This window comes from Setaria viridis, chromosome 5 (assembly GCF_005286985.2).
Source record: "Setaria viridis chromosome 5, Setaria_viridis_v4.0, whole genome shotgun sequence".
Lineage (NCBI taxonomy): Eukaryota > Viridiplantae > Streptophyta > Magnoliopsida > Poales > Poaceae > Setaria > Setaria viridis.
This window is the reverse complement of record NC_048267.2, coordinates 41,327,577-41,350,125: the sequence shown is the minus strand read 5'-3', so window position 1 is coordinate 41,350,125 and position 22,549 is coordinate 41,327,577. Positions and strand designations below refer to the sequence as shown.

Genomic DNA, 22,549 nt, shown 5'->3' with positions numbered 1-22,549 from the left:
CCCCTTTTTATAGCGGTTTGACAGTGTTAGCAGTAGCAATGTGAGCATCATGGACTCATGGGATGGGCCTACAGATAGTAACCGGTCCATCGTGTTGTGGTGCTCCCGGACGGAAGAATGGACAGCCGGCCGATCGAACTAGGCTTGCTCCTTGGCTCGTTTCATTTCTACCAATCGTTTCAACTCGATGAAAAATACATTTCCATAATTCCGTTGATGTCAGGTGCAGGAATGCAACATCCTGCCGTTCTGCACCTCTTCAGGCGGGCTCTTCTGCCGTTCTGCGCCTCGCGTCGCTGATACTCGAACAGTCGAACGCGAGCGAGCGAGCGATCAGTCCAATGCCTGGGAGTTCAGGCTGACGCGGCGCCGCCTCCGACCGCGCGGCGCGCCGCCTTCGACACGAGAAGAGGGGAGAGCTGGGTGGAAGGCGAGAAGCGGCGGCGATGGCACATGGGAGGCGCAGCACGAACGCGGTGGCGGCAGGGGGAATCCGGAGAGGAATGGGGAGCGGACAGCGGAGGATTGGAGGGGGAGGAGCAGTAATCCGTTCTCCGCGGCAAGGCTGCAGCCGCTCGCCGTCGCCGGCACCGGACGGGACGGACAGAGTTACCGGAGGATTGATGGGGTGTTTTCTGCATAAAGGTGGATCGCGATCCAATTTAGGAGTGTTTATGTATATCGTAGGGGTCGATTTGTAAATAATAGGATCGCGATCAATAGTCGCGATCCATTTTAGGGGCTGTGTAAATATTTGGATCACGATTATTAACTACGGAGGGGGCATTTTGTAAACTGTGTAATACTTCCTCGGCTTCGCCACGGCAGCTCAATCCGTGAGCGCTGATTCCGGTCGCGGGGAGGCGACGTCGGTGGCGGCAGCGGTATCCTACTCCACCAGACACGCCATGGGCGAGGTCCTCTACTCCATTCCCTCGGCAGACGGCACCAACAAAATCGTCATCAATCTTCTCTTCCCGCCGCCAGTGAGATCGGCGACGAAGGCGGCGGTTGTGGTCAGCAAGGAGCAGCGGCAAGGGAGCCCGCTCGTACATGATGTCGCGGGAGGCCATTTGGATGGGATCCGGTGAAGGGAGATCGTGAGGACCCCCACGCGCAGCCCAGTGAGGTTCCCGTTTTGATTCTCCTCTTGTTCTTCAGTGAAATGAAGAAATTGGCAATTATTCATGCGTTTCCAATTTCCCATTGCTGTCTGGCGCACCAACCATGACGATATGAAATGGGAACAGTCGATTCGTGTAACTGATGAGCTGATCAATAGTTTTGGAGATTACATAGGCTGTGCAAGTACGTGGTTACAATTTCCAGCATAACGCAGAACACGATTTCAGACTTCAGAGGCACCGTCATGATTTCTTTTTTTTTTTATGAATCGAATACAAGAATTCAGGTGGCCACTTTGGTATTAGGACATGGATATGGGCGCAAACAAGAGAAATGGGACAGCAAATGCTTTGGAGATGCCAGCAAAGAACATGCATAGTTTGGGTTACTACTGAAGTTTTCTGAAGAGCCGGTGCAAATTCGTTAGTTTTTTCTGCTCAAAACTTTATTGGAAGCGTAGACCATCAAGTTCTAGTTCAGGCTGGCGTCCGTTCCATCAGTTTCTATCCTTGCAGGACGAGGATAGTTCAGGACTGTATGACCTATGAATTATGATCAAGTTGGTTGTATTTGTTGTTGTTTGCAGAAAAACATACCTGAAGGCAGGAGATGCAAACTCTAAATATTTTTTCCTTAGTGCCAACAGGAGGAGGAAGAATTTTATCCAGAGCCTGGAAACACTAAGAGGATAGTGCATCTGCAGGAGGAAAAAGAAGCAGCAATCCTTGATAATTTTCATTCTATACTGGGAACAACAACATTAAGGAGTCAAACACTGAATTGGGAAGCAATCAACCTGCCAAGATTTGATCTTAGAAGAAGACTTCACTGAAGATGAGATAAAAGAGGTGGTAATGGAGCTTAAGCCAGAGGAAGCACCAGGGACAGATGGGTACATAGGAAAATTCTTTAAATCATGCTGGAAATTATTAAGGAAGATCTAACGCTGGCAGTGCATACTTCTATAACATGCATGGACAACATTTCAATATTCTCAACTCAGCCCATATTGTGCTTATACCTAGAACACCTGAAGCAAAAAGGTTCACTAATTATCATTGCGAAGATAATCTCAAAATTACTGGCCAACCGGTTGTCAAATAATCTGAACATGTTGATATCGAGAAACCAGAGCACCTTCGTAAAAAAACAAAACGAGTATACATGACTATTTCCGTTATACCCAAAACTTGATCAGAGATTTATACCGAGCAAAGAGGCCGGCTCTTTTCCTAAAGATAGATATTGCACATGCTTTCGACAAGGTCAGATGCGACTATCTGATGGAAGTTCTAGAGCAAATGGGGTTTAGGGTAAGATGGAGAGAATGGATCGCTATACTTCTGTCCTTTGCATCATCGTCAGTTTTGGTAAATGGATCGCAGACGACAAAGTTCAGACATAGGACAGGGCTTCGACAAGGTGACCCTTTGTCACTCATGCTGTTCATTTTGACACTTGAACCGCTGCAAAGACTCTTAGCCATGGCCGAGGAAGATCAAGCCTTATCTCCAATCAACAACAGAACAGCCAAAATTCGAATCAGTTTGTATGCCGATGATGCGGCAGTGTTTGTCAATCCGGTGAAAGAAGAGGTACAAGTAGGGAGATATTTGATATCTTTGGAAGAGTGTCAGGACTCAATATAAACCTTGCTAAGAGTGTTGCATATCCAATTCGTTGTGAAGGGATAGATTTTGAGGATGTCTTGCAAAGCATGCCATGTCAATTGAAAAGTTTTCAATGCAAATATTTGGAGCTTCTACTAAGCACAAGACGATGGACTAGAATTGAAGTGCAGCCACTTATTGACAAAATTGCAGCCAAGTTCCTGGCTTGGAAAAGCAAGCTTCTTGTAAAAGTAGGTAGACTCACACTTGTGAGATCGATCCATCGGTGCCCATTTACTTTCATATCAGTCCTGAAGGTATAGCCCTGAATCCACCACTCCATCTGCAAGACTTCTTTGTCAGTAATCAGTGTCTCCATTGGCTACTTTCACCAGTTTCGACTTCATGGTTGTAGGTGTAATGCCATATTTCTGGAGAAAAACTGAACTGACAAAGCTATGGGAGCTTCCACTATCCACCAACAACAGCATAATCTTGTTTTTCACCATTGCCTTGAGCTTCAGTGCATCTCCTTCATCGGTACCAGAGATTGCATTAATGGATAGTGAGCAGAACTCAGCAGCCAAAGAAACCTTAATTGCCAACTGCTCTAACACTTCATCTGTAAGAGCAACATCCAGATCACTCACCACCAGTGCATTCACCTGAGCTCTGGGATGCTTGGAACATTTGGATAAATGAGTAGCATAAGATTCCATACAATAGTAGCATAGATTGTTTGCTTTGCAATAATCCCTCTTCTGCCTTTCTTTATTGAACTGCGAAGGAGCTGGAAGGTGTTTGATGTCTTGTTTACCCCCAGCTAGAGTTCCTTCTTCATAATTTTGCCTAATACCCCCCCCCTCCGGGAGCAGTGTGGAGGAATAGAGCGATGTGGATGTGGTCGGAGTGGAGGACGCTGTGTAGCATCACGATGAGATGCCGAAACAACGAGCCCGCATCCGAATAATCGTCCTGCATCCTCTCCATTGTCAGCTTGGCCACTGCCTGCCCGGTGGCTTGAATCTGTCGTGAGAGCGTAGATTGATCGATGAGGACCTGCTCCAGTGCCTTGGTTGCGAGATCATGGTTCACCTGCATCCGTTGTTGCACCCAATCCATGCCGTCGACCCGGACAATCAAGGCTCTCTAGCATGCTGTCCCAACGCACATCGTCCTTGGCGACCATCTCCTCTATAGCTTCCCAATGCGCATCCTACTTGGTGGCCCTCTCCCCATGGCTTCCAGGATGAATTGGGACTGGACGGAAGGCTTTGGTGGCGCCGTGGTGAACCGCCCGCAAATCAACTCGGGTTAGCATAGGAATTATAGGAAATCAATTGTCGTCGCCGGTGTTGCACGGCAAATGATGAGATCTCACCAGACCCACCCTGTTTCCGAGATCATATCGACAGAATAGCGCGATTCAGCACACAAACGCACAACCAGAACGCCCCGCACCTGAATCCAATCGAGGATGATGGACCCCGTCACCGTGCGCCGCCAATCGAAGCCGAGAGTCACCGCCGCCACATGCCTCCAGCTTTAGAACGCCGCCAAGAACTGCTCCAAACACCCACGCTGAGGAAGGTAAGTTCTCTGATACCACTTGTCGTGCCCGTTGCCGTCGGCGATCGCTGGCGACGTGAGAGATGAGATCGAATCCAGAGAGAGATGGGGAACACTGAGAGGAAAACTTCCCCTTCACGTTTACTATTCTATTAGTTGATAATGCTTAAAGTTCACGGGTTACAGAGCTACGCCTTATACCCGGCGCACACACAGACTCCGTCACTGACCACACGGGCCCACGCACGCTAACTCACGCCACGCTACAACAGATTGCTCTCCGATGACATCTTCTGGGAAACCCGCCTCCCTCCTTGTAGTGACGCCTTCCTCATGGGGCGTTACACTGAGCAATAGTTTTGGAGATTATATAAGCTGCACATATGCGCAAGTTCGTGGTTACAATTTCTAGCAGAAAGCACAGCACGATTTCAGAGGCACTTTCATGATCTCATTTTTCTGAATCAATTACAGTTACAGGAATTCAAGTGGCCACTCTGAGATTATGATATGAATACGGGAATTCAAGTGGCGCAAACAAGAGAGGTCGGACAGCACAAGTGCTTTGGAGTCGGGAGCAAAGAACATGCATTAGCTTGTGTCGCTACTGAAGTTTTCAGAAGAGCAGGTGCCAATTCGCTAATGTTTCTGCTCAGAAGTTTTGTGTAATTGTATGCCATATTATATCAAGCTTAGAACATCTATAAAAAAGCTGTATGGTCCATGATCAGATGCATAGGGAAAAAATTGCAAAGAAAAGGTTTTTTTTCGTAACCGTACCTTAGCACGTATTTCATTAAGAACAAAGCATATTACAGATGCAGCTAAACAAGACTTGACCAACATAAGAGCACAAAGGATTAAAAATAAAGAAACATTGAAGAAAAGACAACCAAACTCACAGCCGGCAAGCACAACAAACTGACATCAGAAGAAGCATGAAGGGGGAGGACACCCCCAACCCTGCCACCCTAACAAGGCTACCCTAAGAGCTGAACCTGTAAAAGGGATACACCGTCACCATAGATGTCTAGGGAGAGCAAGCTTGAAGTACGAAATGGTGGCGAAAACCTCCACCGAACAGCACAAGCATGACAGCAAAGCATCCGCCAGAGTAGTTGAACAGCGGCAAAGCATCCGCCCGGACCAACCAGTGGTGGCGAAGCATCCACCCATGTAGCATCATGGTGGCAAAGCATCCACCCAAGCACATGGTGGCAAAGCATCCACCTCAACCAAAAATGGTGGCAAAGCATCCACCTAGAGGAAGCACCAACAGCACGAAAGTGGCGGCATTCGCTAGAAGATAGCGATCCAGGCAACCAAGGCGACGATGGACAATTCAAAACGAAGGCAGGCACAAAAGAAAAAATGTCCCCGTGGAGAGTTTACGACCACCACCACCACGACAACTGCAAAGTGGCGTGAACTTCCAAGACGACGCCTCCATGGAGGAATACGACGCCACTATCACCGCCGTCGCCCGACCTACACGGTTGGAGTTTACCCTAGGAAGCTCGTAGGTGCAAGAGGGGGGAGGACAAAAAAATGACGCCTCCAAGGAGGTAAACGACGCCTGAGGGCGTCGCCGTCATCTGCTTGCTTGCAAGCAGAGGCTTTCACCTTGCCCCTAACCCCCGAGCACGCCGCCAACCCTTCAGAGCCGCCACCAAACATTAAGCTCTTGTTTACTTCACCCCCAACTCCCAACTTTGGCACTATGCAAAAAGAAGATTCCCCATCACATCAAATTTGCGGTACATGCATGGAGTACTAAATGTAGATGAAATTAAAAACTAATTGCACAGTTTTGTTGTACTTTGCGAGACGAATCTTTTGAGCCTAATTAGTCAATATTTGGACAATAATTCACAAATACAAACGAAACGCTACAGTGTACTACAGTGCCGGAACAGTAATTTTGATACTCCCAATTTTAACAACTAAGGCGTAAGGAGGACTCAAGGGCATCCACCACAAACACGGGCAGCGCAACAAGGCAGCGGCTGCGACAACTCCCGAGTCTTGACTGGCGACTGGTGGCATGAGGATCTGGCGGCCGGCAACAGCGGGTGGGGGCACGACAACTACCTCGGTGGGGGCCAGTAGGGAAGGGGGAGAGGTGGGGAAGGGCTCCTCCCCTGGCAGCATGGGCGTCTTCTGCTGCTCCTCCGACTTCGGTGGCACGCGGCGGGAGGCGGCAGCCAAACGAGCGAACCCTCGGCGAGGCGCAGGCTGCCCTGTCCCGTCCCGCACCGAGACGAGACGCCATGGCGCCCCGCCAGGAGGCCACAGCCCAAGCCCCTAGGACGACATGGCGGTGGCGCCAGGCGAGGGGGAGCCGTCGCGTCGGGGGCCCAGGCTAGGAGGCACGAATCCGAGTCGCAGGGAGGCGGATCCATTCACCGGTGCCGGCAACCGGGCGGCGGCCCCTAAGGCTGCCCCGGTGACCAAGGAGGACGATGATCGACGGTAGAAGCAGGCCCTCCTAGCCCGGTTTGCGCGGATCTGAGCCCAGGGATGGTGGATCCAGCGACACCCGAGCCTGCTGGTGGAAGACAGCCGGCGCCCGGCGACGGGCGCAAGGTGACCCGGGGAGGGCAGATCCGCGCCGGTGGCAGGCGGATCCGGTGACGCCGGACCCGGCAGCGACGCACGCCAGCGGCAAAAACGACCAAGCGACCAGGGTTGGGTACGGTGAGAGAGGGAGGGAAGAAGAAGAGGGAAGAAAGTGGGGAGCACGCGGACACCGGCTTCGGCGCCGCCACCGTCGCTGCCGGCGGTGGCGGCAGCCCCCCGACTAGGGTTTGAGGGGGCTCGGCGGCGAGGCTCGGGTGGCCCCCGAGTCACCCAGGAGAGGGACGCGGGGTCAGGCGAACAAATGGAAAGGAGCTCCAATTTCGGCTTACAGCCTCACCAACAAATTCGATTTTTGACAAAGAAAAGGTAATAAGGTATCTCCATTTTATTCAGTCGTGTGATACTACAAAGTAACAAAGGAATGTACAGGGAACACGAGCCAACACAAACAGAGTACAGTAAATCACTCTACTACAGGTCTAGACACGAACACGAGCAGGCAAGTATCACACATGGTTCTTGATGTCCGAGCTGTAGCCCGTGCGGTCGTCGTAGTACTTGGACCAGAGCATGACGCCGCCGTACTTGGGCGAGCCCCTAATGAGCGGGAGCACGTTCGAGTTGAGCTCGCCGGCGGGCACGAACCCGGTGCCGGCCGCGTCCTTGGAGGCGGGCAGGCCAAGGAAGATCTTCCCTGCCGGCACCGATTCCCACTGTTTCCACGCGTCCAGGAACGCGCCGCGGCCGGCGCTCACCTGGCACGGCGGGTTGTTGTAGAACTGAACCCACACGAAGTCGAAGAGCCCCGTGCTGATGGCGCCGTTGTCCCACTCGTCCGGGAACGGGCACTGCGGCGCCGCGCTCAGGAGAACCCCCTTGCCGCCCTGGTTCTTGCCCATGTTCTTCAGGTCCCTGCACGGCGTGCAGCCAGCCAGCCATGTCAGAATCGTGTGACACGAGCCTGCAACGGCGACGAGCAGCTAGGCTACGTGATTTTACCTGGCGAGGTTGCCCCAGTACTTGGCGCCGCCGAGCTCGATGTCGAAATCGATGCCGTCGAGGACGGCGTCGCCGAGGGGGCGCGACGACGACGTGCCGCCGAGGTAGTTGTTCCAGAGGTACGCGGCCACGTCCCGCGCGTCCCCCTGGGAGGTCAGGCCGTAGCTTCCGTCGCCGCCGCCGATGGAGAGCAGGACCTTGACGCCGGCGCGCTGACACGAACGTATGTCCTCGCTCAACCCAGTGCAGCCGCCTGACGAGGGGTCGCAGTGGCTGGCAAGGTCCAATTGCGGCGTCTGGCCCTTGCCGAACTTGTACACGAACGCGAGGATGACGAACTGGTAGTTGCCGGACGAGCACGTCTCGGACAGGGACGCCTCGCCGTCGTTCTGGCCCCAGTAGACCGCGATGCTGCCGGCGTGGCATGTGGCAAGGAACGCCACCAAGAGGGTAGCCATGAGCTGGAAGGAAGTGAGAGCTTGGCTCGCCATGCCTTCAGCGTGTTCAGTTGGCTACTTACTTTAGGGAAGTTCTACGAGTTTTGGGTAAAGAGATTGATGGATGGACGATGGCGAATTGCATAATGGTGTCTCCCTTTTATAGTGGTTTCACAGTGTTAGGATTTCCAATATGAACGGTGTCGAGAGAATTTTGAGTAGGTTTCGTGCCGTCGTTCGTCCGCACTTGTGTGAAATTACCGGGAGTAGTTGCGGTTAAGTAAAGTTCGATTAGTTTGTGACAGGTTATCCGTTACGCAGTTTACCTTCCCTGGTGATCAATGAAGGATAACCATCGAAGCTGAGTGGTTTACATACCTTCGTTTTTATTAATTCATCATGTCACTTGTCATGAAACATAGAGAGTTTTGCATTCGTAGTGGCTCGGTCTCACCCTAATCATTGGATGAATTTTTTTCTGCTGATGTACGCGTGTTTTATCCTAATTATATGAAGGAAAAAAATTAACACTAACACATTCTCGATTCGTACAGGAGATTTACACTACCTACATCTTAAGACATGAGCTGCATTTTTCATAATTCTACCAATCCTCTATTTTTCTGTTCCTCAGCCAGCTAATTTCTTGGATAAGTACCACGGTTTTTAATTTTTCTAATTACAGTTATGATAATACCTTATACTTGGTCCATGGTTGAATTCTCTTCAAATTAGAGCTAACCGGTCCTTCTGGAGCAAAATGATTTTTTTAATAGTTGTATTTGATAATCTTTTAGAGTGGTATACATTTATATATGAAGATTTTATAACCTAAATCAATTTGGTGTGGAGTTTATTTTCACCTACATATTTAATAGTATTTAGTTTAGTTTTAATCTTTTCATAATTCTACCAATCCTCTATGTAGCGTTTATAAAGATTAATTTAGGTTACAGATACTTCTTTTAAAACTGAGTTTTTTAAAAAAGGTTTAGGCCCGTTTGGATCCCTTCATTTTGAAGGAATTGAAAGCTACTTAATGGATTAGGCTAATTTATCTTGGAATGTGGCATTCCACAACTTTCTAAAGTTTAGATATAAGCCTATCTTAAATTCATGGGGTGGGAGATGGAAATTGATTCTATAGATTATGGTTATTAGAATGGACTCACTTCCCTATAGTAGAAGTGCAGCATATAAGTATCTCTCCCATATCACTAACAATAATATACAACTATAATCCAGGTACAATTATATTAGTTTAATTAATTTATATCTAAATTATGATTATCAGAGCGAAATTCAATTTCAATGATCCAAACGGTATCTTAGGCTATTTATGAATTTCAAAACTCAAACTTATCCCTTAGGCATGCCGCATCAACGTCATCTCGCCCAAAGCCAGGGGAAGGATGGACGGAAAAGTAGTGCGCAGTTGCTTCGGGAACCGTGCATGAGGGAGAGCATCCGATCACCCGGAACGCATGCATGCCGGCCGGTTCGTTACACGACCACGCCGGCGCCGAACAATTTTAACCGTTCAAAGCCGTTGCGCTACGTGTCAAACACACCGGGAAGCCACAGCTCACAGGTTCAGGGGGCGCGCGCGTTGGTGGAAGGAAGTAGGCGGGCGGGGCGTTCCAGGGGCGCGAGAGCGCGCGCGCGAGGTGCACGCATACGGGGGTTTTCGTGGATCGCTTTTTGGAAGGGAGGAGGCGCCGCATACGTAGAGGCTCCAGGCACCAGCCATCATTATAGCCTGGACCGGACAAATTGGAGAAAGGAAGGGAGGGAGGGTGGTAGGAATTCAAAAGCGGCGGAAGCGGAACCACTCGGTCACGCCGCGTGACATGTTGGCCGTGTTGGACTCGGTCGCCGGGAACTGGAAGGCGAACCATGCAGACCGTCAGAAGAGGTGGTGCGTGGTGCGTGTGGGTCGGCGGAGTGGACTCGAAAGCAGCAGAAACAGCTCGGGTCCCTCCCTCATCGTGCCATGCCCTTGGAGCCGCATGGCCCACGCACAAACCCATGTGCGTGACGTGGGCCCATGTCTAGAAGGCGGGCTCGTTCGTTGCGTACTCCTGGCCCGGAAGCTTGCACCCGTCGGCCCATAATGATATCCAACACCGGCTGCGGAACGGCCCAGGTCGGAAGGCAAGCGACACAGCCAGCGAGCACGAGAGGCCGGAAGGAAGGTTATGAACGTGACGTTGTGATGATCCACCATCTTTGCACGGCCATTGCTGTCTGGAGGGCTTATGACTTTACGCAGCGTCGGCCCTTGACCGCACCGTATGGTCCAAACCATCACAATCCTCCCCGTCATGAAAAATCAACAACGGCCAGTCTTGTGTCTTGTCCATCCTTGGACGAGCCTGCCAGTGGTGATCTCTACGGTGTAGGGTCGCGGTCATACAACACACAGGTCCAGCCCCAGGTCCAGCCGCGGTGCAACGACCTCACCCTCCTCCGTTGCTTATTTGCCGAACACGGGAAACCGGATAATTCGAGACGCTATCGCCCTGCCACCGCCTGTTTACGGCCAGCGCTAGCGAAAAGGACTCGAGCGAGAGCAGATGCGCCAAAGCCGGCGGCGGGGTTCAGTGGATCACATTGCCCGCTCGCTGTCACTACCCGAACGGCACAGACCACTACCGAACAGCACAGACCCCAGACCGGAATTTCGTTACGCGCTGGTGCAGCTCGCTACACCAGATCGCGGGCGTGGGTAGAGACAAACCCGGAGCACCGGCCGGAATCACACCGCGCAGCCAGCACCGGGCAGCAGCAGGCCTACACGGCTACGCAACGCGGGGTCTTGTCATGTCGGACAGAGCCGACGGGCGCTGCCGCTTGGACCTTGTCACCTTGGTACTGTATCTTGCTTGCAGCTGTTGCCTACAACTTGGCTTTAACCAACCGCGCAGGCGCAGTCAGGACTCAGGACGGCATGGGACAGCCAACTGATGCCGTCTAAACCTGAGTCCTCCTGACTGGCACCTGGCTGATAATCCCGAGACGGCCACAAATCACAAGACCGGTGAGCCCGGCGATCTGCCGATGTCATTCTCATCTCCACCCACGCATCACACTCGTCCTCCGTTCCCCTGGGACTCGCCGGCCTCCGCTTGCCGGCTACCGCACAATTCCGGCCGCCGTCTAGATGGCAAGTCCGCCTGGGTGTTTTTTTTTTTCAGTTGGTTCTTTGCCGATCCTCGATACTGATACTTGATCCTCCTGCTCGTGCTAGTGCATGGTAGAAGTAGAATTTTGCACCTCCCAGAATTTCATATTTATGTTCTTGAGATGCTTTGCTAGTTCCTTTGCCCTAATTACTCTGCACGCACATGCACTGCCACACTTTTAACTGTCCGTCGCTCCCGTTGGCTCTTCTGATACTCTCTGATCTCCGTGGCTCTGTGCCATCTGCATGCTCTGCAACGCGGGGTCTTGTCATGTCGGACAGAGCCGACGGGCGCTGCCGCTTGGACCTTGTCACCTTGGTACTGCGCTCCGCATGCTTGCTGATTTTTTCACTACTCACTGTTTAGAATAATATTTCTGGTAGCTCAACGCTACCTTGTTGGAGATAGTCTAAGCTCAAGCCAAGTTTCTTTTAATGGTTGGGGGTTCAAACAGTTAAATAATTGTGGAATAAAAAATAGACGCAGTCAATAGTTGAAGGTTGCAAAATAAATTTTCTCAGTAAATTATATGGAGGAGCGTAAGATATGAATACGGATTCTTTTTTACTACACAACTACGCCACAAACAGATAATCTCGACCCCTCTTATTCAACTATGTGATATATCATATATGTTCTACATGTGACGAACAAATGAATCTGGAGCACAACTCAACACTGTACAGAGGAAAAGCACTGCAGCACGGAACACCACCTCTCGCAACTCTTGCACGCCGATGGAGCGTTCACGGTAAATATCAGACATGGCTCTTGATGGCCGAACTGTAGCCTGTGCGGTCGTCATAGTACTTGGACCAGAGCATGACGCCGCCGTACTTGGGCGAGCCCCTGATGAGCGGCAGCACGCGTGAATTGAGCTCGCCGGCGGGCACGAACCCGGTGCCCGCCGCGTCCTTGGAGGCCGGCAGTCCCAGGAAGATCTTCCCCGCCGGCACCGACTCCCACTGCTTCCACGCGGCCAGGAACGCGCTGCGCCCCGAGCTGAACTGGCACTCCGGGTTGTTGTAGAACTGCACCCACACGAAGTCGAAGAGCCCCGTTTTGATGGCGCCGCTGTCCCACTCGTCCGGGAACGGGCACTGCGGCGCCGCGCTCAGGAGCACCCCATTGCCGCCCTGCTGCTTCTTGCCCATGTTCTTCAGGTCCCTGCATGTCGCGCAGCCATGACAGGACTCAGGATCGTGTGCTGAACTCCGCCAGCGCGTGCGTGATTTTACCTGGCGAGTCTGTCCCAGTATTTGGCGGCGCCGAGCTCGATGTCGAAGTCGATGCCGTCGAGGACGGCGTCGCCGAGGGGCCGGGACGACGACGTGCCGCCGAGGTAGTTGTTCCAGAGGTACGCGGCCACGTTCCGCGCGTCCCCCTCGGAGGTCAGGCCGTAGCTACCGTCGCCGCCGCCGATGGAGAGCAGGACCTTGATGCCGCGGCGCTGGCACGACTGGATGTCCTTACTCAACCCCCTGCAGCCGCCAGACGAAGGGTCGCAGTGGCTGGCAAGGTCCAGCTGCGGCGTCTGGCCCTTGCCGAACTTGTAGACGAACGCGAGGATGACGAACTTGTAGTTGCTGGACGCGCACGTCTCGGACAGGGACGCCTCGCCGTCGTTCTGGCCCCAGTAGACCGCAATGCCACCGGCGTGGCATGTGGCGAGGAGCGCCGCCAGGATGGTGGCAGCGAGCAGGAAGGGAGCGAGAGCTCGGCCTGCCATGGCTTGAGCGTGCCCTGCTAGGTTGGCCAATAGCCCACGACTAGTAGGAGTGTTGTCTTGGTTCTCACTTCTCAGTAGTGATGACTGATGACTGGCGAAGTGTGCTAGGTCTGGTCTGCTTTTTATAGCTGTTCTTGACAAGCCGTAGCAAATGCAACATGAACGCCGGGGGGTGAATTTTGTTCAGGTTCCGTGCCGTGGGTCGTCCGCACTTACTGAGTGGTTGCGGTTAAGGAAAGCCGAGATGAGTAACGTTTGGTTGCGTCGTTAAGCTTCCACGAATAATTTACGTGACACGATGATCAGCGAGCAAATAACGTTGATGCTAAATCAAATCGGAGACACTCCGACGTACGCAACTGACTGCAACAGCACACGCGACAAAAATTTGGGTCTTTCCTGAATCTTCCAAGCTGAATGCCTTTGTGTTTGCTCCACCGTGAGTCTCAACAAGATACGATACCAGACAGGTGATGGATGAGTGATGGGCACGTTCATTTTAGTTTTAGTAGAAACACTGCATTTACAGCTTGACGCTTATGCAAACTATGAAGCCAATCCTCAGTAAGGGGATATTCCAAGGTCCCTACACGGATACACCGAGATTCATTCAATCCAATCGGGAACAAAGGTCAGCACCGACCACATGACTAGCAACAATGGTCAAACCAAATGATATAATGCAGCATTCCAATGGAACTTAGAAACATCAGCGAAGAACTATACGGGCATACAGCCGAGGTGAAAAAAAGGGGCAATAGACCACAGGAATTGAGCTTAGGCAGCGACAAAAATGTTGAAATAAGATATTACCATAGGTTCGATATCAAGAACGAAAACATCTCGCACAAGACAATGGGGATTTAACACCTTAATCCTCAATAGTTGCACAAAAAATTGGTGGTAGAGAAAATAGCAAAGTCCCCCAGTAAAGTCTCCTGGAAATTCTACAAGCCTAAGAGAAAGATTTAGAACAACCGGTACACCTTTCCCATAGTGCTCTTCAGGTACAGGCATCTCACCTGCAAACACAAACAAAAGGTGTCAGCAAAACTCAGTGATCTATCATAACGGAACAAGCACGAATTTTACACAGATGCAAGGGAAATCGAGGGTTGAGACATACATTCTGCCAATTCTTCTTCAAGAGTGACACAAGGAAGTTGACGCTCATTTGCACATTCTGGAAGATTTGCTTCTCATCCATGCCGCAGTTGCCAACAGCAACACCCATGCAAAGCACCTTCTTCAGCTGGAACTTAACTGTAGCCTTAGTCTCATTAACCTTGGATTCAAGGGATTCCTGATGAGACACCAAAGTAGGGAACTTTCCTGCAGTGATGTTCATGTAAGATGAGCAACTCGAGTAAACCAAACCATGTACAAACATATTGAGTGGTAAAAATCATGATAATTAATTGCAGACTAGTTAGGGTCAGGCAATCACAAAATGATAGCAGAATCAAGGCGACAAAAGTTCAAAATTACACTGATTGTACTAACGAAGAGAAAAATATGAACTATGATTCAAGAAACAAAGTTGCCATATTATAACAGACACAAAGAAACGTCCACACGTAGTTTATACAGTCTATCTCACAGTTAATGAGAAGTAGCTCATTGCACTTAAAAATCACAACAAATGCCTATATAATGTAATAGATGGAAGTTAGATGTCCTTGCCTGCCTTGTTAAGACCAGGTCCAAGAAGACGAGGAATTTGCTTAATGATGGCCTCAGATGCAAGGAAAGCATGGTATTTCTTTGCGAGCTTCTTAACTAGCTTCTTGTTTTTGTTCATCTTCTTGAGGGCTTCCACATCCATACTGTCCAGACCTATTCTCCCTGCCTGAATAGCACATTGTAAAAAGATATTAGAGCAGGTATAGGCAAATAGCATAGAATCTAGATATGATAAATCTAAATGGTGGTGAACAAGGCATAGCAGAAGTGACATAACACAAACTCACAAATTATAGACTGATTCACGATATAGTTTAAATCAAGCATAACAGCCACAGCCAGTCAATGCTTTGATAGAAATAATACTTCACCACTAGTGAAAAGGATTAAATTCTGAGAACGGGCAATTCAATGCAAAAAATGGAAACAATGGTACAAACATAGCATACCTCCTCAACGTGCTGAGCATCACCAAGCATGCAAACCTTCATCTTAGGGCGAGGGATGTGAGGCAGCTTAACAGAACCACTGAAACGCTTGTCCTTTTGAGGGTCATAGTTCTTCAGTCCAATCTGTAGCTCAATGGTTTCGACAAACTTGCGCTGCTTTTCACGGGAGTCATTGGTAACTGAGGCAATTGCCTCCCTCAGAGCGTCGCTCTGCAACTTACTGAAATAAAACAAGAGACAGTTAATTTCATGCTGGTATTCTTAGGTATTTTGCTTGGGACAACAAAATCTTGGAATAGCTTTTCTGAACACATCAATTCCATGGAACACAAATGATTGAAACAGACAAAATATCTATACTCAAGGAGCAGATTAACAAAATAACAGGATAAGTTAGTTAAAAAGATGATGCATAGGAAGTAAACATATTAATCTTAAGCAGCAATGAGCTCAAACAGAGAAAGCAAAATCCCTGAACACATCAAATGAGGTGGTATACATGATAGACATTTGCCCCCAGTTACAGATTTATAGAAAAAGTGTTGTGTGTCCATCACTTCTATTGTTGGACTGCCAAATCATAGTAAGCTTGGTAACATGACCAGTACATGGAGCTTCACCTCGAGACATACAAAGCACCGGGCACAACTAATTTGGCACGCGAAATTCTACGACAGATCAACATACACCACAACTGTTTCGCTGCTGCCAATGGGGAAACTTCCATTCAAATCTTGCAGCAAGGACGCACATAACAACTAATAACAAAAATATGGATTGCAAATGTACCATCTAAGAAGGGGTTCAGACAGTCAGATAAATCGTGCAAATAACACGATAAAAAAGGCTTGCAAATAGCGAATCTAAAACAGGGTAACTCCTAAACAATGCGAGCCACATCACTGACAATAAAATTGCATTGCTAATAGCGACCAACTCTACATCACGCTAGACATGTCTGCCTGTTCTCACACAGAAAAGAAAACGCAACCACGACCGAAACAGAAGAGAAGCGCAGCCGTACCTCATGGCGCCGGTGGTGCTGGTGCGAGCAGCGTTCCTGCGAAAAGGCGGATAAGAGGGCGGGTGAGATGGAAGGAACAACCGCAATGGAGCGGATGCGTGGGGAGGAGAGAGAGGGAGAGGGATGCGGCGGCTTACCTCGAGGTAGGGGGAGGCGGCGCGGCAGAGTGGAAACCCTAGAATTGTTGGAGGCGAGGAAGAGCGTGGTTTTATACTGGGTCGGGCCGCCTAAACCCTAAAACGCTCGTGAGATGGGAACTAATAGACGGGCTGTGGGCCTGTACTTAATATGGGCCTTCTTTTTGTCGGCTTTGTGGGCCGTATGGCAGATTTCTTTACGGCCCGTTTCGAACAGCTTCCAGCTAAGTGGTACAATCGGGGTTCAAATCTCTCTAGTCCGGGTTGATCAGCATACTTGTCATCCACGCGGCGTCCAAATCATTTGTATCATTCATATTTTTTTTACCGGTCAAATGTGACAACAGCCTGTAGAAAAAATTGAACCAAGTCTCCTTAATTCCCCGAACTATGGAACTAGCCCGTAAATTGAAAAACACTTGTGTGGCGAGTTCTTGCAGAAAGGTGTGTAGGAATGTCTTAACCCTAAAATCAAATTCAGTAAGACAGCCAAAATTGTTTACTAATGAAGGAATAGTAAATCGCACAACGAGACATGAACTTGTAAACATAAGTCGCACCATGCGGTTAAGATTTCAATAGCAACTCAGCACTACAGAGAACAACTGAACAACATTGCTTCGACCACGCTACCAACCTCAGGGAATCTTTTTTTCCCAACATTATCTCTTGTCTCTAGCCGCATATGACTTCAAAGCTGCATGTTCCCTTCTATATCATAGTGCAACGGTCTTATGTGAATAGCGAATTGAGCTGAAAAGATCCCATGCGGTCGAAGATGCCCACCGGATTCGAGTCCTCGACTCAGTAAGGGTGCTTGCATTTTTCTGGATTATTTCAGAATTTAATCGGCGCTATTCTTTTAGTGGTAGGCGACGTGCCCATTGACAACGAGGCGTTAGTGGTGACTTCTTCAATCTCAAGGATTTGCCGGCTTAATCTTTCGGAGGTGCTCATATAGGTGGTTGCGTGCGAGTTTGTGTACGCGTATGTGAGCGATTACGTTTGTACTGTGTGTTTCGAAAAAGGATCTTATGTGAATCACCTTGCTAATGTTCATTCTCTTAGTGTCCATCAGAATACAAAAGACTCCTGTAGTCAAATCCTACTCCCTTCATTCCAAATTATAATTCGTTTTAGCTTCTTTACATTCATGAATATTATTATACATCTAGATATAGGGTATATCTAAGTACATAACAAAATCTATAAATATAAAAAAGTCAAAACAAACCTATAATTTGGATGGAACGGAGGTAGTACAAGAGTACAACTCCACCGCAACCTTATTTTATATTTTCCAGAAACAGTTATTTTTCTTGTAACCAATGGTAACTGATGTATTGTTTAGCGAAAAGTTGCTCTATCCATAACGGGAAAAACAACATGATAATCAATGTAGTGGGTACATAAAAACCCAAGTTCTATCGTGGACCCCAAAGTGTCGTCTTCTTGCTTTGCTTTGAAAAATCAATATACGTCAACTTACTTGCAAAATAATTCAAGTGAGAAAATGCATGGCACATTCATATTTATAGACATAACTTAAAAAATAGACGCCACTGCACAACTTTTGGTTGGATAATAAACTGTTATTCAATAATTAATTTTATGAAAATCAGCTGTGGATAATTTTATGCACAATACGTAATAACCACATTAAATCCCACGTCCTCTTCCCACCCCAATGTGAATAATTTGAATGTAGTAAAAATAACGACCCAATATTTAACAACACTTATCTCAAATTTCCGCATAAAATGCTGAACAATTGCCAACTCAAGTTTAAAAAATATCGAGCCATTTCAACATTTTGAATGTATTTTTTGAACGTTTTGCAAAAACTATTTTGATTATATTGCACGAAGAATGTCAATGAATCAATTATTTTAAGGGTACAATAAGAATACACGCAACCAACGCACTCTACACTCACACCACACACGTACGCGTTCATACATGCTTATGGAAAACATTGGAAGGCCTAGATCTCCCGTGCATACGGATATGCAGTACCACTTACACGTACGCGTGTATACCCTAACGAACTCGTGAACGCAGCTGGGAAAAACCCCGACGATGCACCTAAGTCCGATCAAGGAATCGAACCCCCGGGCTGGCAGCCAACCGAGCTAAGAAAAAAAATGTGAAAGAAAAAGAACCCGCGTGTCCTTTTTCTCTTCTGCCACGCGGGCGCACGAGGCAACTTGGGCCACCTCCCCTGTGTGCTGGGCCTCCTGGGCTGGGCATAAAGGCCCACGCCTCGTTAGACAATCTTTTTCTTTTACCCGTGGGTGTGCGCTGTGCGGCGGGCGCATCTCCTCTCTCTCCTCTCGCCGCGACGCCGCCGTGGTCGCGATTCCGCGCCCTGTCCGACGCGCCGGCCTCAAGAATCAGCGCCGCATCTCCCGTTCTGGAGAACCGCGCTGCCACCGACGCCTATTCCCGGCCTTCAGCCGGCGTCTCCACGCCGGCGCGTTGGTGACGCCGGTCTTCTGAAGAAGACGGCGTGTTCTAGCCTTGGGCGTCAGCCGGAGTCGAGGAAGACGCGATGAATTCGACGTGGGTTATTGCATGAAGTCGATCTGGGGTGCCACAACGACGAACCGGCTTGTGGTGTGCAGATCCGGCGAGAGCGCGCAGCCAAAGCCCGGGTTCCCGGCCACCGCGCGGTCGTTGCCACTGGCCCCGTCGTCGTCGTATGGCTATACCGATCAAGGTTGCCCCCTCCCTTCTCAACCCCACTACTCTCTTATTCATTTTATCGGGTGGAACCTGTACGCGATGTTCGAATTAAAGAATTGTGTGTTGAATTATCTAGATTCAATAATCCCATAGACCCATACCCCTTTCAGTATTTCGTCGATCTTGATCTAGATTTGGTTGAGCAGGATCTTCTCGCTTGTAAATTCCTCGATAGCACCCAACTCTGATTTTGCTTGTGGCGATTAGTTTAAAATTGGTTGGGTGAATCACGGCGATTGAGCATATCTGTCGCTTAAGCTGAGCTTCGACAAAGTCTCTACAAATTATAGCCTGATGTTTACTAAATCACTGGTGTTACTTTCTAACTATCAACTGCCGTTGTGCAGGGAAGGATGGCGATGAGGTCTTAACTCAGCATTGATATTGGCATCTGTGAATGTTTATAACTCCATACTAGAAGACTGTCTTGGTTGCAATGGAGAAAATTCTTCGTTAGATTTTACTTGATAGTGTTTGAGTGTTCTTTGAGTGCCAAAACATGGAGCACCTCCCTGTTGAAGTCATTGGCAACATTCTTTCCCATCTTGGTGTTGCACGTGATGTCATGGTTGCCTCTGCGGTATGCCGGAAGTGGCGGGACGCCTGCAGGAGGCACCTTCGCTTGCTGTCTTTCAACTCTGATGACTTTCCGCGGGACATGACTACACGTCAGTTGGAGATTGTCATTACACAGACTATATTTCAGACGATTGGGCTGCAATGCCTCTCAATTCATATCGATAACACCCATGAGTTCTCTGCAGCACCAGTGATTGCGTGGCTCATGTATACCAGGGAGACTCTGCGGAGCTTGTCTTACAATGTCAGGACAACACCTCATGTAAACATTCTGGAAAAGTGTGGCAGGCAGAAGCTAGAAGTGCTAGATTTGGACCATAACACAATCACAGGTGTCGAACCAAGCTATCAGAGGTTCACTTGTCTGAAATCCCTTTCCCTGAGGCATGTCAGCATTTCAGCATTGGATCTAAGCCTTCTAGTTGCTGCTTGCCCAAAGATAGAGGTATTAGCACTTGATGTCCTTGAGGTTGTCACTTCAGATCCACAATCTACAATGGAGCTCACAAGCCATACATTGAGGAGTCTCTTCGCGAAATCAGTTGGTGTAGATAAGATCATACTTGATGCAGATAATTTGGAGGTTCTACACTTGAATGCATTGAATCTTGATCTGTTTGAGCTTATCGGGAAAGGAACACTAAAGCATCTTAAGATTGATGATGTCAGTGTTACACATTTGGATATTGGGGACAGTACTGAGCATCTGGAGGTGGTAGATGTGAGCAACTTCACCATAGTCTGGCCAAAGTTCTATAATATGATATCCAGAGCATCCAGCTTGCGTATGCTACGATTTTGGGGTGTTGTGTTTGATGACGAGGATGAGATTGTGGATTCAGAAACTATAGCTGTTTCATTTCCTCTTCTTAGGCATCTTTCATTGAGCTATGAATTAAGAGATGGGTTGCTTCACTACAGCCTGCAGGGTTCATCACCACTGGAGAATGTCTCAGTTCTGGAACTTGGTTGGACAGTAATAAGTGAGCACTTTGGACCCTGGGTGTTTGGTATGATTGAAAGGTGTCCAAATCTCAAGAAACTTGTTATTCATGGTGTTCTTTCTGAGGCAAAAACACGTGAAGAGCGCCAGATGTTAGCAAGCTTCACCTCATTTATAGTCTGTCTAATGAGGAAGTATGTGCATGTCGATGTACAATTTGAGTACGAATGACATCTAGTAGATTCATTGGGCTGTCCTAGTTCAGCTGAAGCCGTGCCATCAGGTAACCTTTACTGACCTTTTCCTTTTTTGTAGCATCACGACATCTTATTCAGCATGGTCTTATTACAGTTCTTGCAAATAATCTATTCAATTTCAGGCGAATTTTGATGTAGTTTTCTAATGGAACTAGAGTAGCTAGCAAGAGGTTTAGCTGCTTTACGAAAGGTTCCCTGAAGACAATTGTCATCTGATTGTTGTGTCTCTTAGCCTAATAATTTACGTGATGGCGATTGGCAAACAATCGTATTTTTGAGCAGCTTATTCACCTTCATGTAGTATTTAGAGAAAGGAAAGAAGAGGCCAGGTATTTTTTTTTATCATCAATGGTTTTATGGCATTGTGATTCAGAAAGCCACCATTACAGACCATAGCTATTGATGTCATGTCTTGCAAGACTAAGGTGTCAGGCAATCCATTTTTCCCCGATCGTCCAAACATCTGCTCGTAGAACCTGAGCTAAATTGCAGTTCTTGTAACAGTGTGCTTGTCAACTACACATATGTTTCCTGACATTGTGCTGCTCCTAAAGTAGCTTCACTAGTTTTACTATGTAATACATTCTTTGACTTACTGATTCATTTTGTCATTTGAAACATTATATGGAAGTATAAACTGGTAGTTTTGTTCTAGATACTGTTCTTTATTACAGTTGGTTGGCATCTGTCAACACGCCTTTCAAGAGCAATATTACCCTTTCACACCCAATCCTGTGCTCCCTCAATATTCAATAGAAGTATAACTTTCTTTTCCATTTTATGCATTTTGCAGATTTGCTTCTGATTCTAAATCATGAGGACTGTCTGGTGTAAATTCATCCCAGGTGCATGCCCGCTCCAGAGTTCAAGAAAGTTTGTGTCAACCTCTTCATAGATGCCTGCATTTGCCCATATGAATTAAATCCCCCCGTTCTATTCTTCGGACTGGAATGAAATGTTTATGTTGAGATTTGGTGGCCTTTGTTACATAATAGCAAGACCTTTAATCTTTTCATGAGCCTAATCTTGAATCAAATTCTTTCAATATACTGTAAAATATTGGTAAATTGTAAATTGGTAACTTCAGATTGCAGTAAAGTGTATGATCGATTCTCTTGAGAAATTCGTCATTCACCGTTGTCCCTTTGGCCTTGACATTCCACTCCAAGGGATTCCATGATAAATTAATAACTAGTCCACATCGGCAGCATTACTGCCTAATCCTAGTTATCAAGGCTGGGGTTTGTCAAAAAATCTTGTGGTTTTATTCCATTTAGTTTTTTGTTTCAGTTGTTTAGAATAGAACATATTCCACGGGTGGATCATATCGAATTTATGGGTCCTGCCAATAGATGTTCCTCACTATTGATGCAGGTTCACTTGCCATTCACAAAATATTTTCGTTTTACAACTTGCACTACTGAATACTTGCAGGTTTGGTTGTGTTGGGTTGGTTTGACAAAATCTCTGTAGGCCTATATATTATTCTTTTGATTTG

General features: G+C 48.2%; 4 protein-coding genes and 1 long non-coding RNA gene across 6 annotated transcripts; 1 reads left to right on the top strand and 4 right to left on the bottom strand.

Moving 5' to 3' along the window:
- Positions 1-2,245: 2,245 nt before the first annotated feature.
- LOC117858399 (uncharacterized) lies at positions 2,246-4,337 on the bottom strand. The gene is made up of 2 exons (XR_011898241.1): positions 4,197-4,337; positions 2,246-4,007 (listed from the first exon to the last, which is right to left on the bottom strand). It is a non-coding gene; the product is annotated as an uncharacterized lncRNA (long non-coding RNA).
- A 1,805-nt stretch (positions 4,338-6,142) lies between these two features.
- On the bottom strand, positions 6,143-8,462 carry LOC117858397 (acidic endochitinase). Its single transcript, XM_034741458.2, has 2 exons — positions 7,884-8,462; positions 6,143-7,796 (listed from the first exon to the last, which is right to left on the bottom strand). The coding sequence occupies exons 1-2, from the start codon at positions 8,372-8,374 to the stop codon at positions 7,391-7,393; spliced, it is 897 nt and encodes a 298-aa protein (XP_034597349.1). The 5' UTR covers positions 8,375-8,462; the 3' UTR covers positions 6,143-7,390.
- Positions 8,463-12,081: 3,619 nt separating this feature from the next.
- On the bottom strand, positions 12,082-13,416 carry LOC117857895 (acidic endochitinase). The gene is made up of 2 exons (XM_034740799.2): positions 12,744-13,416; positions 12,082-12,672 (listed from the first exon to the last, which is right to left on the bottom strand). The coding sequence occupies exons 1-2, from the start codon at positions 13,232-13,234 to the stop codon at positions 12,264-12,266; spliced, it is 900 nt and encodes a 299-aa protein (XP_034596690.1). The 5' UTR covers positions 13,235-13,416; the 3' UTR covers positions 12,082-12,263.
- Positions 13,417-14,005: 589 nt separating this feature from the next.
- LOC117857896 (large ribosomal subunit protein uL1) lies at positions 14,006-16,641 on the bottom strand. The gene is made up of 6 exons (XM_034740800.1): positions 16,528-16,641; positions 16,391-16,426; positions 15,367-15,586; positions 14,918-15,083; positions 14,361-14,566; positions 14,006-14,256 (listed from the first exon to the last, which is right to left on the bottom strand). Exons 2-6 carry the CDS (start codon positions 16,393-16,395, stop codon positions 14,203-14,205), a joined length of 651 nt encoding a protein of 216 aa, XP_034596691.1. The 5' UTR covers positions 16,396-16,426; positions 16,528-16,641; the 3' UTR covers positions 14,006-14,202.
- A 2,172-nt stretch (positions 16,642-18,813) lies between these two features.
- On the top strand, positions 18,814-22,174 carry LOC117858160 (F-box/LRR-repeat protein At1g67190). Of its 2 annotated transcripts, none has more exons than XM_072293831.1 (3): positions 18,814-19,246; positions 19,620-21,077; positions 21,174-21,819. In XM_072293831.1, exon 2 carries the CDS (start codon positions 19,772-19,774, stop codon positions 21,023-21,025), a length of 1,254 nt encoding a protein of 417 aa, XP_072149932.1. In that variant the 5' UTR covers positions 18,814-19,246; positions 19,620-19,771; the 3' UTR covers positions 21,026-21,077; positions 21,174-21,819. The 2 variants fall into 2 exon arrangements, with proteins under 2 accessions (XP_072149932.1, XP_034597064.1); XM_034741173.2 differs by lacking the exon at positions 21,174-21,819 and adding an exon at positions 21,845-22,174 and having other exon boundaries at positions 18,815-19,246.
- Positions 22,175-22,549: the final 375 nt, after the last annotated feature.

What these genes read in the sequence shown, in the direction of transcription:
- LOC117857896 (XM_034740800.1), bottom strand. An exon ending in ATGCTCAGCACGTTGAGGAG is followed by an intron (nt 15,084 to 15,366) that starts GTATGCTATGTT and finishes TGTGCTATTCAG; the next exon opens with GCAGGGAGAATAGGTCTGGA. An exon ending in TGAAGAAGAATTGGCAGAAT is followed by an intron (nt 14,257 to 14,360) that starts GTATGTCTCAAC and finishes TTGTGTTTGCAG; the next exon opens with GTGAGATGCCTGTACCTGAA.
- LOC117857895 (XM_034740799.2), bottom strand. Translation starts at nt 13,234, where the DNA reads ATGGCAGGCCGAGCTCTCGCTCCCTTCCTGCTCGCTGCCACCATCCTG. An exon ending in TACTGGGACAGACTCGCCAG is followed by an intron (nt 12,673 to 12,743) that starts GTAAAATCACGC and finishes CGCGACATGCAG; the next exon opens with GGACCTGAAGAACATGGGCA.
- LOC117858160 (XM_034741173.2), top strand. Translation starts at nt 19,772, where the DNA reads ATGGAGCACCTCCCTGTTGAAGTCATTGGCAACATTCTTTCCCATCTT.
- LOC117858397 (XM_034741458.2), bottom strand. Translation starts at nt 8,374, where the DNA reads ATGGCGAGCCAAGCTCTCACTTCCTTCCAGCTCATGGCTACCCTCTTG. An exon ending in TACTGGGGCAACCTCGCCAG is followed by an intron (nt 7,797 to 7,883) that starts GTAAAATCACGT and finishes CACGCCGTGCAG; the next exon opens with GGACCTGAAGAACATGGGCA.